The sequence below is a fragment of the Anomaloglossus baeobatrachus genome, chromosome 4, assembly GCF_048569485.1.
Source record: "Anomaloglossus baeobatrachus isolate aAnoBae1 chromosome 4, aAnoBae1.hap1, whole genome shotgun sequence".
NCBI classification, from domain to species: Eukaryota; Metazoa; Chordata; class Amphibia; order Anura; family Aromobatidae; genus Anomaloglossus; species Anomaloglossus baeobatrachus.
Genome location: NC_134356.1, coordinates 391,443,424 through 391,459,023, shown reverse-complemented (window position 1 = coordinate 391,459,023; position 15,600 = coordinate 391,443,424). Strand labels below are relative to the sequence as shown.

At 41.9% G+C, this 15,600-nt stretch overlaps 2 protein-coding genes across 9 annotated transcripts in view; one reads left to right on the top strand and one right to left on the bottom strand.

The window, feature by feature from the left end:
- Window positions 1–15,600, bottom strand: part of FRMD4A (FERM domain containing 4A) — a 720,232-nt gene that overhangs the window by 64,049 nt on the left and 640,583 nt on the right. For all 8 annotated transcript variants that reach the window (XM_075345253.1, XM_075345255.1, XM_075345254.1 and 5 more), the window contains 2 exons: window positions 14,319–14,395; window positions 8,091–8,229 (listed from right to left, as the gene is read on the bottom strand). In XM_075345253.1, the coding sequence (XP_075201368.1) occupies window positions 8,091–8,229; window positions 14,319–14,395 (216 nt within the window). The remainder of the gene's footprint in view (window positions 1–8,090; window positions 8,230–14,318; window positions 14,396–15,600) is intronic.
- Window positions 1,578–3,612, top strand: LOC142303675 (uncharacterized). Its single transcript, XM_075345257.1, has 5 exons — window positions 1,578–1,611; window positions 1,692–1,769; window positions 1,866–2,079; window positions 2,160–2,316; window positions 2,447–3,612. The coding sequence occupies exons 3-5, from the start codon at window positions 1,965–1,967 to the stop codon at window positions 3,570–3,572; spliced, it is 1,398 nt and encodes a 465-aa protein (XP_075201372.1). The 5' UTR covers window positions 1,578–1,611; window positions 1,692–1,769; window positions 1,866–1,964; the 3' UTR covers window positions 3,573–3,612.

Here is a 15,600-nt window from a genome sequence, read left to right as displayed (position 1 = left end):
TTTTTTTGCAGGTGCAGTGTTGCGGTTCATTTCTGGGCATCCTGTTGCTGGGTCCTTTGATCTTCCGTGGCAGTGCAAGAGTGTTCCTGAGGTAATGTCCACAGTACTGTCCACAGATCACTGCTGTGAGCTGCGTGCATGTACTTAGACATTTTTTTTTCTTTTTTTGCAGGTGCAGTGTTGCGGTTCATTTCTGGGCATCCTGTTGCTGGGTCCTTTGATCTTCCGTGGCAGTGCAAGAGTGTTCCTGAGGTAATGTCCACAGTACTGTCCACAGATCACTGCTGTGAGCTGCGTGCATGTACTTAGACATTTTTTTTTCTTTTTTTGCAGGTGCAGTGTTGCGGTTCATTTCTGGGCATCCTGTTGCTGGGTCCTTTGATCTTCCGTGGCAGTGCAAGAGTGTTCCTGAGGTAATGTCCACAGTACTGTCCACAGATCACTGCTGTGAGCTGCGTGCATGTACTTAGACATTTTTTTTTCTTTTTTTGCAGGTGCAGTGTTGCGGTTCATTTCTGGGCATCCTGTTGCTGGGTCCTTTGATCTTCCGTGGCAGTGCAAGAGTGTTCCTGAGGTAATGTCCACAGTACTGTCCACAGATCACTGCTGTGAGCTGCGTGCATGTACTTAGACATTTTTTTTTCTTTTTTTGCAGGTGCAGTGTTGCGGTTCATTTCTGGGCATCCTGTTGCTGGGTCCTTTGATCTTCCGTGGCAGTGCAAGAGTGTTCCTGAGGTAATGTCCACAGTACTGTCCACAGATCACTGCTGTGAGCTGCGTGCATGTACTTAGACATTTTTTTTTCTTTTTTTGCAGGTGCAGTGTTGCGGTTCATTTCTGGGCATCCTGTTGCTGGGTCCTTTGATCTTCCGTGGCAGTGCAAGAGTGTTCCTGAGGTAATGTCCACAGTACTGTCCACAGATCACTGCTGTGAGCTGCGTGCATGTACTTAGACATTTTTTTTTCTTTTTTTGCAGGTGCAGTGTTGCGGTTCATTTCTGGGCATCCTGTTGCTGGGTCCTTTGATCTTCCGTGGCAGTGCAAGAGTGTTCCTGAGGTAATGTCCACAGTACTGTCCACAGATCACTGCTGTGAGCTGCGTGCATGTACTTAGACATTTTTTTTTCTTTTTTTGCAGGTGCAGTGTTGCGGTTCATTTCTGGGCATCCTGTTGCTGGGTCCTTTGATCTTCCGTGGCAGTGCAAGAGTGTTCCTGAGGTAATGTCCACAGTACTGTCCACAGATCACTGCTGTGAGCTGCGTGCATGTACTTAGACATTTTTTTTTCTTTTTTTGCAGGTGCAGTGTTGCGGTTCATTTCTGGGCATCCTGTTGCTGGGTCCTTTGATCTTCCGTGGCAGTGCAAGAGTGTTCCTGAGGTTGAGGTCCTGTTGTGCGTGGCCTGTAATCAAAAAAATGTCGTCTTCTGGTAGCCCGCCCTTCGGTTCACAAACTGAGGTATTTTTTTTTTTTTGTTTTTTTTTTAAAAAATACAAAAAAAAACATTTTTTTAAATCAACGACATTTACACAGGTGGCCGAAACATCACAGGAGATGCTGCCAGAAGACGACGGAAGGGGTGGAGAAAGACACGGAGCGGGCGATCATAGTGTAAGTTTCATACAGGAATTGTTTACCACAGCACACCAAACATATAAGTAAATAATTTTTTTTTGTTTTCTTCACTAAAGGCTTCAACTTCTAGGGCTCATGATAGAGCTCCCCCAAGACCGTCCCAGGGTCGTCGTCGAGGTGGCGGTGGTCATAGTGTAAGTTTTGTTTTTTTTTTTATTTTTTTTTTTTTCATGTCAGTGTGAATTTTTGTCTATTTTTTTTTTTAATTTCTTTTTTCTTTCTTTGAACAGGCATCCCAGCGTGCTCCCGATTCTGACGGTGAGGAGGCCGGATTTATCAATATCGACCTCCTCATCGATGAAGTTAGAGAGAGGGAGCCGCTGTGGAACATGGCTGACCGCCGCCACGCTGATTCGATCGTAACCCGTCGACTCTGGGACGAGGTATGCCACGCAGCGGTAGAAGGTTGGGGGGAGCTCAATTCTCGTGGCCAGAAGAAACAGCGTAAGTATTCACAGTTCAGTAGGTTATGCTGCATGATGTAATGTGTTGTATACTAACCACTTTCTGCTTTCCACTTTCAGGTGACAAACTTCAGAAGCGGTGGCGGTCTATCAGGGATCGCTTCAAAAAGGAGTTAAATCAAGAGATGCAGGCCCCGAGTGGATCCGGAGGACGCAGATCGAAGTACCGTTACTTTAGAGCGTTGTCGTTCCTCCGGACAACTATGGTGTGCAGAAGGTAAATATTCCACACAATATGTACAAAGTATAATATTTTATGTCAGTTTTTTTTTGCTTTTTTGTTTTTAGTCAGGGCCAATGTATAGCAATTAAATTAATTATTGTTTTGTTTTTCCTCTTTTTAACAGCACCGTCTGCAGCACTCAGGAGCCTGCATCGAACCCGACAGGAGCGATCCCTGAACAGTCCGCCACTGGTGAACACACGCACAGACCCCACCCATCTGAACCTTCCCTTCCATCTACATCTGTCCCATCCACCTGCGCTGGAGCTTCCCGTGAGACTTCATTACCTGAAGCTGCTGGTGATGAGATAGCTTTTCCCCTACCCCACCCCTCTGACACTGCTGCCCTCAGTAGAACACCTTTGGGTTCTGGGCGTCAGCGTCATAGGGGTCAGGAAAAGAGCTATGCGCCAGAGTTCTTGCATCTAAATGCAGCCTTCCAGAACGCCATTCAATTATTATCCGAACAAAATCGTGCATCTTTTAGCTTCCTAAATGCAAATATGGAAAAAAATACACACGAATTATGCACGCGTCTGGACAGGCTGCATTTAGATGCAAGTAAATCTCCCAATCATTGTTTTTTTCAAGCCGTACTAGAGCGCATGGAAAAGCTATCTCTTGACCAGCAGATGCATGTAATGCAAGCCACACGGCAGGCTCTGGGGCAGGTTGACTCCCAACCACCTCCACCCACCCCTACAAGACCACCTGCCCCCCCTCCAGCCATTGTCCCTACTCCCCCTGCTGCCCAGTACCAGCCTGCTGCCCAGTACCAGCCTGCTGCCCAGTACCAGCCTGCAGCCCAGTACCAGCCTGCTGCCCAGTACCAGCCTGATGCCCAGTACCAGCCTGATGCCCAGTACCAGCCTGCGGCCCAGTACCAGCCTGCGGCCCAGTACCAGCCTGCGGGCCAGTACCAGCTCCCAACCACATCTGCCCCTACACTTCCTACCCACTACCACATCTCGCCTTCCACAACCATCATGACCCCAACTCAAACCACTAATTCACCCGCCACCTCTTCTGTCTCCCAATCCCTCCACTCCACCCCTCAATCCTTACCAAATCCCATCCCATCTCCTGGTTTCCCTCTTGGTTTCTCTACCACACCTTCATCTTCTGTTACTTCCCCACCACCACCACCAACACCACTTTCCACCCTCAATACTCCAACTGTGCGTGTGTTCCCACCTGTCAGCCCCTCCAGTACTATCTCCACCCCAAGCCCAAGATTTACAAATTTATAATTTATTTATCTATGTAATAAAAAATAAAAGTTTTTGGTTGAAAAGTATTTATTTGTTCTTGTTTTTTTTGGTGTGAATATTATTTAGCAAGTTAAGTTAATAATAAGGTAATACAAAAACATAACATGTTGTAATTTGACGGGGTAAAAATTACAAATTTTTAAAGCGAGTGAAAGATTAAAATTAACAAGGTTAACAAGATATTATTTAATTTATTTATAATTATTTTTATTTGTTATAAAACTGACGAAAAATCTTACACCATTTGATCTTGCCAATCAACTCTACCTTCTGGGGACACAAAATAGTTAGCATATATGTCACGGATTGTTGAACAGGCAACACTACTCCTAAATCCAGGACTGGTGTAGTCTGACAAAGAGGTGGATTCCAAACTCTGGTCATCCAACGACAAAGGTTCCTTTGTTAAAACAAAATTGTGCAGTACCACACATGCTTTCACTATTTCATCAACAGTTTCAATGTTTAAATTAATGGCTGTTAACAAGACTCGCCATTTGCTGGTTAGTATCCCAAAGGAGCATTCCACCATTCTTCTGGCTCTGGATAATCTGTAATTATATATTTTTTGTGTTTGCGTCAATCCACGGCTTGCATATGGCTTCAATAGATGTTGGGATAGTTGAAAGGCTTCGTCGGCCACAAAAACAAAGGGCATTGGGGGCTCACATGTGCCAGGAAGAGGTCTTGCAGGAGGGAAATCAAAAGTATTCCCATAGATTCGCCGCCCCATTGGGGACATTTTAAAGACCTGAGAGTCATTGGATCTCCCATATGCGCCAATGTCCACTGAGATGAATTTGTATTCCGCATCCGTTATTGCCATTAGGACAATTGAAAAATACTTTTTATAATTGTAGTATTCTGACCCCGAAGCAGCAGGTTTCACAATTCTGATATGTTTGCCGTCCACTGAGCCAAGGCAATTTGGAAACTGACAAATGTTATAGTATTGTTCAGCAATTGCAAGCCATCTTTCCCTGGTGGGCTGGGGGATGAAATCCTCATGGAGGCAATCCCACAAGGCTTGGCAAGTGTCTCTAATGATTCCCGAGATGGTGGAAATTCCTAGTCGAAACTGGTAGTGGAGGGATGAAAGCGACTCTCCAGTTGCAAGGAATCTGTAAAGGAAAGACAATAATTATAAAAAAATAATAGCAAACACATTACAGTTAAAAGTCAATTTACAGGAGGATACAATTTAAAAAAAAAAAAACTTACCTAAGCGTAACCAGCAAACGCTCCTCGGGTGCTATAGAGAACCGGCTGTAGGTGTCCGTTTTACGGATGTTGTCCGCAACAAGGCCAAGGAGGACGTCAAAATTATTCACTGCCATCCGGACATAGCTTGTGAATTTTTCATGGTTTCCACGGAGCTCCAGGTATAGGGTTGAAAACACCCCACGTGTCAGTCTCTGGGCAGTCAGGGGATGGATCCAAAAGCGTCGATGTCGCTGACGCCTCAGTCGCTGTCGCTCCTTTTCTCTGACGATGATAGCCAAGCGATTTGCCTCAAATATAAAATCTGCAGCGATCTTTGTGTAATTTGCAAGAATAGCATCCATGGTTTCTGCTTGCCTCTGTCTTCATTCTGTAATATATGCTTCAAAATACTGTATATATACTATATGTTCCCAATAGCCAATCAGAGTACGGAACTCGTTAATTGTTTGTTTAGTGTTAAAAAAACGGATCCGTTAAAAAACGGACATAACGGATGCAAAACGGATGCAAACCGGACCCACCGGATCCGTTTTTTAACGGATCCGTTCTAAACGGATCCGTTAAAAAACGGATCCGGTGGGTCCGGTTGGCTCCGGTTTGCACAACAAAAACGGAAACGTTGGATACGACAAAAAAAAGGACTGTGCCTGAATACAGAAAACTGATGTGTGAAAGTAGCCTAACTCTAAGCACATGGATTCTTCAAGGTATGTACACCCTTATGAGAATAAAGGATTCTGAAATAGGCTCTAAGCAAAAAGCATTTATTGTTTGATGTTCCGTGTGTACATTTATTTAAGCGAAAGTCATTTATGCATTAAGACATAGAGATAGATCTGGATGAAGACCCATCAAGCCTTACTGCTTCTTCCCTGACCTTTGCTGAGGACCTGCATACAACACAAGGCCGGACAGACCCAGAGAAACCACAGCTGTTACTTACTAGAAACCTTTGTGATTTAGATTTCACAGAGGTCAACGTTGGATTAACACTGCTGACAGCATAGAAAGAAAAAAAACAACCAGGAGACACGCAGATATTTCGCAGTCTGCATAATTAACCACATTTTTCTAATATTTTTTAACTTGTCTGTAGTTTTTTTTCATTTTCATCCCTGAGCAGAGGAGCTACTGCAGCCCTATTGTATTGTGAGTGTATATAGACAAAATACAAAGAGACCAGTGTACACAGAGGGTTCATGGCGTTCTGTACGGATGGATGTGCGTAGAATCCTGGGAGTAGCGATGACTTACAGGCAGCTGATTTTATGAGATGACTCGATGAAAAATGAGGAAGCACAGTAGATGGAAGTCTCCCCGCTCACGTAGCTCTGACATTTGCTTTACACCCACATGCTATCAGTGTGATTGATTGCTCAAGGATGAACTAGTCACATTTTTGACATTTCATCACTCCCCATACCCTCTTTTCAAAGAAATGCCTGCAAGCAGCTCTGAAAACTTTGAAGTCATTCTTAGTCAAAAAAACCAGTCTCAAATTCTCTGGTATTTATACAGATCACATAATTCACTACGGCCAATATTTCCTATGATTTCTGGAACTGATGAATCTGGTCGGCCCAGAATTTATCCAAATCACAGCACAAGACATAGCATTTACTGAATTACTGGATTGTATACATTTCTCACGTGTTTTACCTGCAATAAAGATTTTTTCCTTCCCTGCTACTTACATAGCACTACATAAGAACACACTCAAGAGATACCCTTTATACAGATCTGTTGGTTATCCTCGTGACTAATGATGATAAATTGGGATTTGGATATAGGGGTAAATAGCATTCAAAATTTATTTTCTGGAGCAGTGGCTTCAGGGCGAATATCAAGTTATATTCTCTCTGAAGCCACTTATTTCCAGTCATCAGTACGGTGCAGTTACAGTCACTGCTCGCTCAGTGAGGGCACTGTAATCTCTCCCCGGCATATTCAATGACAGTCAGCTCGGCAGCGTATGTGTACAGAGCTGGATGTCAATCAAAGCATAGGGGGAGTGATTATAGTATAGTGAGTAGTGACTGTAATATCTCCCTGCACCACATGGATGACTGGAAGTGGTAGAATATAACTTAGTTTCTTCCCTGTAGCTGCTGTTCCAGTAAGGCAGTCAGTTGTGGTTTAAATGATATTTAGCTTCAGATTACCACTATATATTCAGGTAAACAGTGCTGTTGGGGGGTGACAGATTCCCTTTAAAAGGCTACACTGTCTTGTTTCCAAATCCTACTTTATCATGAGTCTTGAGCATCACATCAGATCTTTGGTTAGATTCTCTTCAAAGAAAGCAACATTAACTGAAAAAGTGATAACTTGCTTATCGCTGGGGGTCCAACCAATGGGATCAATCCTAGAATGGGGCTTTGAAATACTCAGCTCGAATGGAGTGATAGGTGCACAGGCATGCCACTGATCCATTCATTGCCTATGGAATTGCCGGAGATTGTGAAGCGCTGTCCTACGGTGTTAAGTGCCAAGTTGGGTATAACACTTTAATATGCCTTGGATGCCCAAGTCATTGGCACAATACCAATTGATTAAAACAGACATCCTATCAGATTACCTTGAAAATGTCTGTGTGTGTGGATGGAAGTATGAAACATGTCTACCAGATGTTAGAGAATAAAATATAAAGTGATCATTCAGTATTGCACCGGCGTTCATTTCTAGATTTCATTTTTTTGAAGTGCTCTACATTGCAGTTCCTGTAAAAGTGAAGTATTTGACATTTCCAGTCAAGAACACATAGTGGCAGCTTGACATAACTGGAATAGTTCTGTGATTGAATGTCAGCCATAGCTCCTAGCATTGGTATTTCTTCTTAGCGAATGTATGCGACTTCCTACATACGTGTGCTAGTGGTATAGTCACTGATTGACAACTACGCTTGGCTTCAATAACAGTCATTTCCATTAACTTTATGCCACACACTGATATAATAGAAAAGCCTCGCTCAGCCTTGATGTAGAGAACTGGTAAAAAAAATACAAAAGATACACTACTAGAATTTAGAAGGGCAAAGGGTTCCATAAATAATGTTCCCATGGGGTCAGGATATGACAGGAAACATTTGGAAAAACCATACCCATCGGAAGGATATTGACTGAATGTTAATGGATTCTAGAATCTCCAAGATGTCACTTGAAAGATTGATATATATGTGACCTTGTGATCCTCATGTTATTGTCTCATGATATCATGGCTCCTAGACAGGAAACCTAATCAGCTCCGCAATAAACCGCGGAATGAGTCGCTTACCTTGCTTTGTTTCCTATCCAGATAGAATTGGTGTTGGCTAATGGCCATAGCCCAAATCGACTTTATGAGAGCAGCACATGCATACCACGTGTGCACAGCAATCCCGCCATGTCCAAATGTCCTCCTGGTAACAGATGCCCTGCACATAGAGAAATGAGCTGTGATTTCCCTTAGACACATCAGAAAGACAGGAGAGCAGGAAGTATAAATCAGTTTACAACGGAGCTGAACAGAAACAGCTTACATCCGGGCAGGCCCATAATCAAACTGGTCACTGGTTCCCATTAACCCCTGGTCATCTAAGAAGAAACTGGCAGCATCAAGCCCAATAAAACACAGGAAAAAGTCATATTGTAGTTCAAAAGTAATTGTATATTCACCTACACTTATGACTTTGTGCATACAAGTACAATTACTAATGAAAGTTATCATATCTACTGAGCATTTAATATTCTGTATAATGTAATCGTGGTGGCATACACTAGAGCACTCAGTGCCCATCAAGGCTGGCAAAGCACATGACATACAGTATGCTCTGCCTATTAGCTGTCTGAAAAAGCTCAAAATTTGCCCTTAGCACTAAAATTAGACACTATTCATTGATAGCACAAGAGATTAATATCTTCCCATGGAATACCCAGCAGACAAAAAATTCTACATGGCTCTAGGAGAATGTACTGGATCATAAATGTAAGACAATAACCATTACTCGGAATAAAGTTGGGCATACACATTATTAGATGGTTGTTGGTCGAATGATGCTTTGGTTGATCGTTTCACCGACAGTCATCTCAGCTTGTTTTCTATGAGAAAGTCGCCAACAGACATTATGCCAGAGGCTTTTCTCAAGGAGAACAAAACCATTGGCAGTCCCAAATCGTGCGGAAGATGAACATTTTCACCCATGATCAGTAGGCCATTTGGAGTGTGGGCCAGACTCATCAATATCGGTTGGTTCAGCCAACTTTTGTCTAATATGTATGTGACCCGTAAGAAAACGCATTAGGTGTAGGCAATTATTGCACTTACAGCTACCGAACAACTACAACTTGTATCACACCTTTCACAATACACATGGAGCAAGTATAGAAATGCTCCTTTCATGAGAAGTTGGGTTATTACTGCCGTATTACACCCATTAGGCTTGTAACTGACATACACCATTATGTGTAATAATGACAGACAAGGCTCACTATTGGGTGTCTAACCTTTTGTAGGTGGAACCGGTTAGTTTGGATGGTGTGTATATATGACAGGATTTAAAATAAAATTGGCAAAAAAAAAAGGAAACAGCACTGATTCTGTAAAGGCGCCAGCCCCAGGGGGAAATACAGCCAGGTGCAGAATTTGTCTACAGAAATCAAACACCAGACAGTTATATAAAGAATATGCTGAGCTTGACGTGACTTTGCATACACAAGATCTATAACTAAGCCGAATACAACTTTCAGCTATTGTCGATGTAAACCTGGGTTATTATCATTTGCAAAGTGGAGTGATGACAGAGCTTCGGGACAGTCCCCACCCTACTAATATTTATTGTGACCTGCTTCCTACATCAATTAAAGCTAATATTTTATCTTAATTATTCTCTCCAGTTCTGAATTATTGATGAACTACACATAGTGCGGAGCAAGTGGGTGACTTATAACGATGCTAGGTCCCAAGCATCATTTTAGGCCTATTACAGACCAGTTACAATCATAATCGTTCTAACACTTTGTGCAATATATTCTTGTTAGTAAAAATACAGTATTTCTTCCTAAAATCAATGCCGTTATAGGAAAATCACTGTATAAGGGCTTATGCAGACGTCTGTGAGTGAGCAAGCAACACAATGCACGGACTGTCCAAAGCACTCCCTACCCAAACTCTACAGCCCCATAGGCATATACAGTCATGGCTGAAAGTCTTAGCACCCTTGAAATTGCTCTAAAAAAATGAAGTATGTCTTCCAAAAAATTAATGTAATTACACATTTTGTCACACACGTTTAATTCCTTTGTGTGTTGGAACACCACAAAAAAGGGGCAAAAATTGGACAGAATTTCAAATAAAACCCCCAAATTGGGCTGATCAATATTGTTTGCACCCTCAACTTAATATTTGCTTGCATACCCTTTGGTATAAATAAAAAAATGTAATTGTGTACTATAACCATCAAAAAGCTTCTTACATCTCTCACCTGGAATTCTGGACTCTTCTTTTGCAAACTGCTCCAGGTCTCTTATATATGAAGGCACCTTCTCCCAACAGCAATTTTAAGATCTCTCCACGGGTGTTCAATGGGATTTATATCCGGACTCATTGCTGGTCACTTCAGAACTCTCCAGCGCTTTGTTTCCATCCATTTCTGGATGCTTATTGAAGTATGTTTGGGGTTATTATCCTGGTGGAAGACCCATGAAGTAGGACACAACCCAGCTTTCCGACACTGGGCACTACATTGTGACCCAAAATCCTTTGGTAATATTCATATTTCATTATGCCTTGTACACAGTCAAGGCCCATAGTGGCAGAGGCAGCAAAACAACCCCAATACATCTTTGAACCTCCACCATATGTAACTGGTAGTACTTATTTTTTATCTTTGTAGGCCTCATTCCATATTTGCTAAACAGTAGAATGATGTGCCTTACCAAAAAGCTCTATCTTGGTCTCATCTATCCACAAGATGCTTTTCCAGAAGGAATTTTGGCTTACTCAGATATATTTTGGCAAACTACAGTCTAGCTTTCTATATCTCTGTGTCAGCAGTGGGGTCCTCTTCGGTCTCCTTCCATAGCGTTTCTTTTCACTCAAATGTCGACAGAATGTTCACTTTGACACTGATGTACCCTGAGCCTGCAGGTCATCTTGAATTTCTTTGGATCTTGATTGGGGTGGCTTATCCACCACTATACTACATTGTAACCTTTCTTCAATTTTTCTCTCCGTCCATGTCGAGGGAGATTAGCTACAGTACTATGGGTTGTAAACTTCTTCATTATGTTGCACATAGTGGCCAAAGGAACATCAAGATTTCTTAAGATGGACTTGTAACCTTGAGATTGTTGATATTTTTCAACAGTTTGGGTTTTCAAGACCTTAGAAAGTTCTCTTCTCCTCTTTCTGTTCTCCATGGTTTTTATGGCAGACACAGACAAACAATGCAAAGATTAAGTCAACTTCTCGCCTTTTAACCTGGTTTCAGATGTGATTTTCATATTGCCCACACCTGGTAATAATTGCCACAGATGAGTTTAAATGTGCATCACATGCTTGAAACAAAGTTGTTTTCCCACAATTTTGGTGCTAACAATTTTGACCAGCTAATTGTTGAGGTTTTGTGTAATATGTCCAATTTGCATTTTGTTGGGTGTTCTTCCAATACACTCAAAAGGAAATAAATATGTGTAATTGCAATAAATATCTGGGAGTTTGGGTTCAGAGACCCACATAAAGTCTGTACATTATGGTCCATTCGCTGACTGAATTTCATATACAATTGAATAAGAACTTAAATCAGCATCCATTGAAACATGATCTATATACTGAATAATCTGTGAGAAAGTGCCTACAACCAGGTGATGTCAATGCCATAACATAATGCTCTGTATTGTGCAACTTCTCTATATGTAGAGCGAAAACCCAACTCAACACAGTGTGAATGAAGCCTTAAACTTAGATATTAATGTAACAGACTTGGCTACAACAAATCTCACATATTTTACATGCAAATTTTGATGCAGATTAGGCTTAGGGGTACTTTGCACGTTGCGACATCGCTACTGCGATCTCATCGGGGTCAAATCGAAAGTGACGCACATCCGGCGCCGGTAACGATGTTGCAACGTGTAAAGCCTAGAAGTACCGATAAACGATCACAAAAGCGTCGAAAATCGGTGATCTGTGTAGGGTCGGTCATTTCCATAATTTCGCTGCAGCGACAGGTACGATGTTCCTTGTTCCTGCGGCAGCACACATCACTGTGTATGAAGCCGCAGGAGCGAGGAATATCTCCTTACCTGCGTCCCGCCTGCAATGAGGAAGGAAGGAGGTGGGCGGGATGTTTACGTCCCGCTCATCTCCGCCCCTCCGCTTCTATTGGCGGCCTGCCGTGTGACGTCGCTGTGACGCCGCACGACCCGCCCCCTTAGGAAGGAGGCAGGTCGCCGGCCAGAGCGACGTCGCAGGGCAGGTAAGTGCGTTTGAAGCTACTGTAGCGAACATTATCGCTACGGCAGCTATCACAAGAGATCGCATCTGCGACGGGGGCGGGGACTATCATGGTCGGCATCGCTACAATCGGCTAGCGATGTCACAGCGTGCAAAGTACCCCTTAGACTTGATGCAGATTTCACCCTGGCAAATTCTGCATGTCACACAAATTAATTTGCGGCAGATTTTCTATGGTCAAATCCATAGCAACAAATATTCACATGAGGCAAATTTGTCCCCGAAAAGCATACAATTGTCTGAGTCTAATTCTGCAACATATATGTGTATTTCTGCCAACCTGTTTCAAATGAATCATACAGTTGCAGATTATTTTACCAACAAATCTGATGCATGTGAACATATCCATAAGAGTCTGATGGTCCATTTAGACAAGCCATCGGCAAATTATCATTTCTATGAAACCTGGCCTGTCTACACAGTCTGTCATTGAACAAGTAACACAATTTATTCAAAGTGTTTTATGTATATATAAATATCATTGTTATCGCCAGCACATCTCTAAGCGTAAACACAATATGTGCTGCCGATAACATGATACTCCATGGGAACAGAATAATCCCATTAGCGTTTGGTCTGTCCCCATCACTGTTTTGTAGGCCTGTGTAAACAGGACAGTAAACAACTGCCAATCGGCTTGTGTAAAACAGATTGGCGGTCGTTTTATGGCATGGACTGGCCTGTCTAAATCAGCCAAAAGATAGGTAAAACAGATTGGTGGTCGTTTTATAGCATGGATTGGCCTGTCTAAATCAGCCAAAAGATAGGTAAAACAGATTGGTGGTCGTTTTATGACATGGACTGGCCTGTCTAAATCAGCCAAAAGATAGGTAAAACAGATTGGTGGTCGTTTTATGGCATGGATTGGCCTGTCTACATGAGCTAAAAGATAGGTACCAATGCTCCTGCCAAAACTGGGTTCTCAGTTTTCATAGAAAATCTTTTTAATTATACTCTGAAATGAAGATGTATAATTGCTGGCACACTATGTGATTGGTGTGCCAGTATCTCCCTCCCAACTAAGTGAGCAGTCTGGTGATGAATTTGGCGCCGGCTAAAACAAACAAAAAAAACACCACACCATATTTGACCACTTGCCAAATCTAGTGATCTGGTGTCACTCTTTGATTACGTTCATACGACCATATTTTCAGTCCAATGAAAAATACTTGACAGCCCAGTGTTATTCAACAGGGCTGTTCAGATGAACAATATTTTTTTCACAAACCAAATATCCCGGGAAAAATAAAAATAAATAAAATACAGCATGGACTATTTTCTTGCAGATTTTGAATGAGACTTTTTTTTCGAAAAAATCTGAACCTTATACCATGCATTCTAAACAAATATATTGCAATTCTTTAACATGGGAATCGGTGTTTGGTCTTCTAAATTTTAATAACTACTGATGTATAGAAACGGATTGCTTATTGATGATAATACAGATATAAAAACATTGGTTTTTTTCCTGGATGAAACCTGGACTTTTTTTATATACTCATGTGAACTTAGGCATAGAGTATAATGTAATTTCTGTAAGACGAGATTATCTTTCTTTGTAAGTATAACACCAGATCTAAACAAATAAATACCCGTTAATAGATTATACATGTGGTTACACCTCAAAATCCCGTCGTACTATGCAATAATAAAAAGTAAAACTGAGTTTTTGCAGTATAATAAATTCTGTGACTATCTAGGTCATAAAATCGGAGTTGTTTTAACTGACAACTAATTGAAGTGCTAGAAGCTGGGAGGTGGTGGATCCAGCCCAGCTCTGAACGCTTACTGAGTAACTTTTACTACAGGGGCAGAGGTTATGTGCTGGAGACCTCACGCACTTAGTTTCCTATAACAAACTATGTCAACACAAACCTTTATTGGCACCGAGTACTAGGAATTACAAGTGTTCTACACTAAAAATCACTGCATCTTCCAATCACATCTTTTGCCATCACAGATTTTAGGTGTTCCCCAAAAAGCTACATAAGACAAGAAAGAGTCTCTTACCTGCGAGGATCATGAACTTCCACCGAGAACTTCTTTTCTCTGAAGTACAGGTTTTCCAATTGTCTCCATTGAAAGATCTAGACAAGAGCACAGCTGGAATCAGTCATCTTCAATATCAGAACTATCCCAAAATCACAGCTTCTCAAATCCTCCGCATTGACTAGAGACTGTAACTTTGTATCCCAGAAGCAGAGCACATTGCTATCTGTTCCTTTTGTGTAATTTGCAGCTCCAAGATTCTTTATTTCCCTACAAGTCTGAGGCAAGAACTAGGAAGAATGAAAAAAGAAGTCTTGGGAGCAAGCAGTAGCCATCTGCGAGCGCTGCTTCCTCCTTTCACAGTGGTGGAATGGCAAGGAATTCAAATTCCCCTGCCTCCCATTGGAACAGCCACTTCCTGCCCACTAAATGTGTAATAGTCCCTGACAAGCACTATAGCTGGAAACAGCTTCTACAAACCCAGCACAGGGCGGGGGCTGAGGGCTGACCTTAATTCAAGGCAAGGCAACATGAGATAACAATGTGAGCTTGTAAAAGTCACTCCAAATATTCACTCTGTGCAGCTTTGCTCAAGAAAGCACTAAGCTGGTAGAAAGCAAGCGAGGGGAAAAGGCTGGGTAGCCGAGGGGAAAAGTTTAAAGGTGGTAGGTTAATGTGACCCTGGTGCTGTTTCCATTTGGGATCTGTAAAAAATGATAAGTCTGAGCTTGTATTGTAGTTATTATTATACGCAAGATATTTTTAGTTCCCAGAAACATTTATTAACATTCAATCAGAACAACATTTATCCTGTGTAAATTCACCAAAAGGTCAACGATCTAACTACAATGTAGTGTTTATCAACCCTATTGTCCCTAGATAAATATTATTTCCATTTTTGTAGATTTTGATAAAGAGACATTTTATCTAAACACTTGAATGCCAATAAAAGGTTCTACCATTTGAGTGATATATTTATTGGAAGACCAGGTAAAATATACTCACTAGATTTGGGAACACTAAGGGTAAGTTCACACAATGCGTTTTTCGCGGCGTTTTTGCGCAGTTTTCGGGTGCGTTTTCGCTCAGAAAACTGCATGACTTTGCTTCCCCAGCAAAGTGTATGAGTTTTCATTTTTGCTGTCTGCACACAGCGTTTTTTTTCAGCTGCGTTTTTGTGGTGCCACAAAAATGCAGCATGTCAATTATTCCCGCGTTTTTCACTGCGTTTTCCACCCATTGAGGGCAATGGGATGTTGAAAGACGCAATGAGAAACGCAAATAGGTGCGTTGTGGTGCGTTT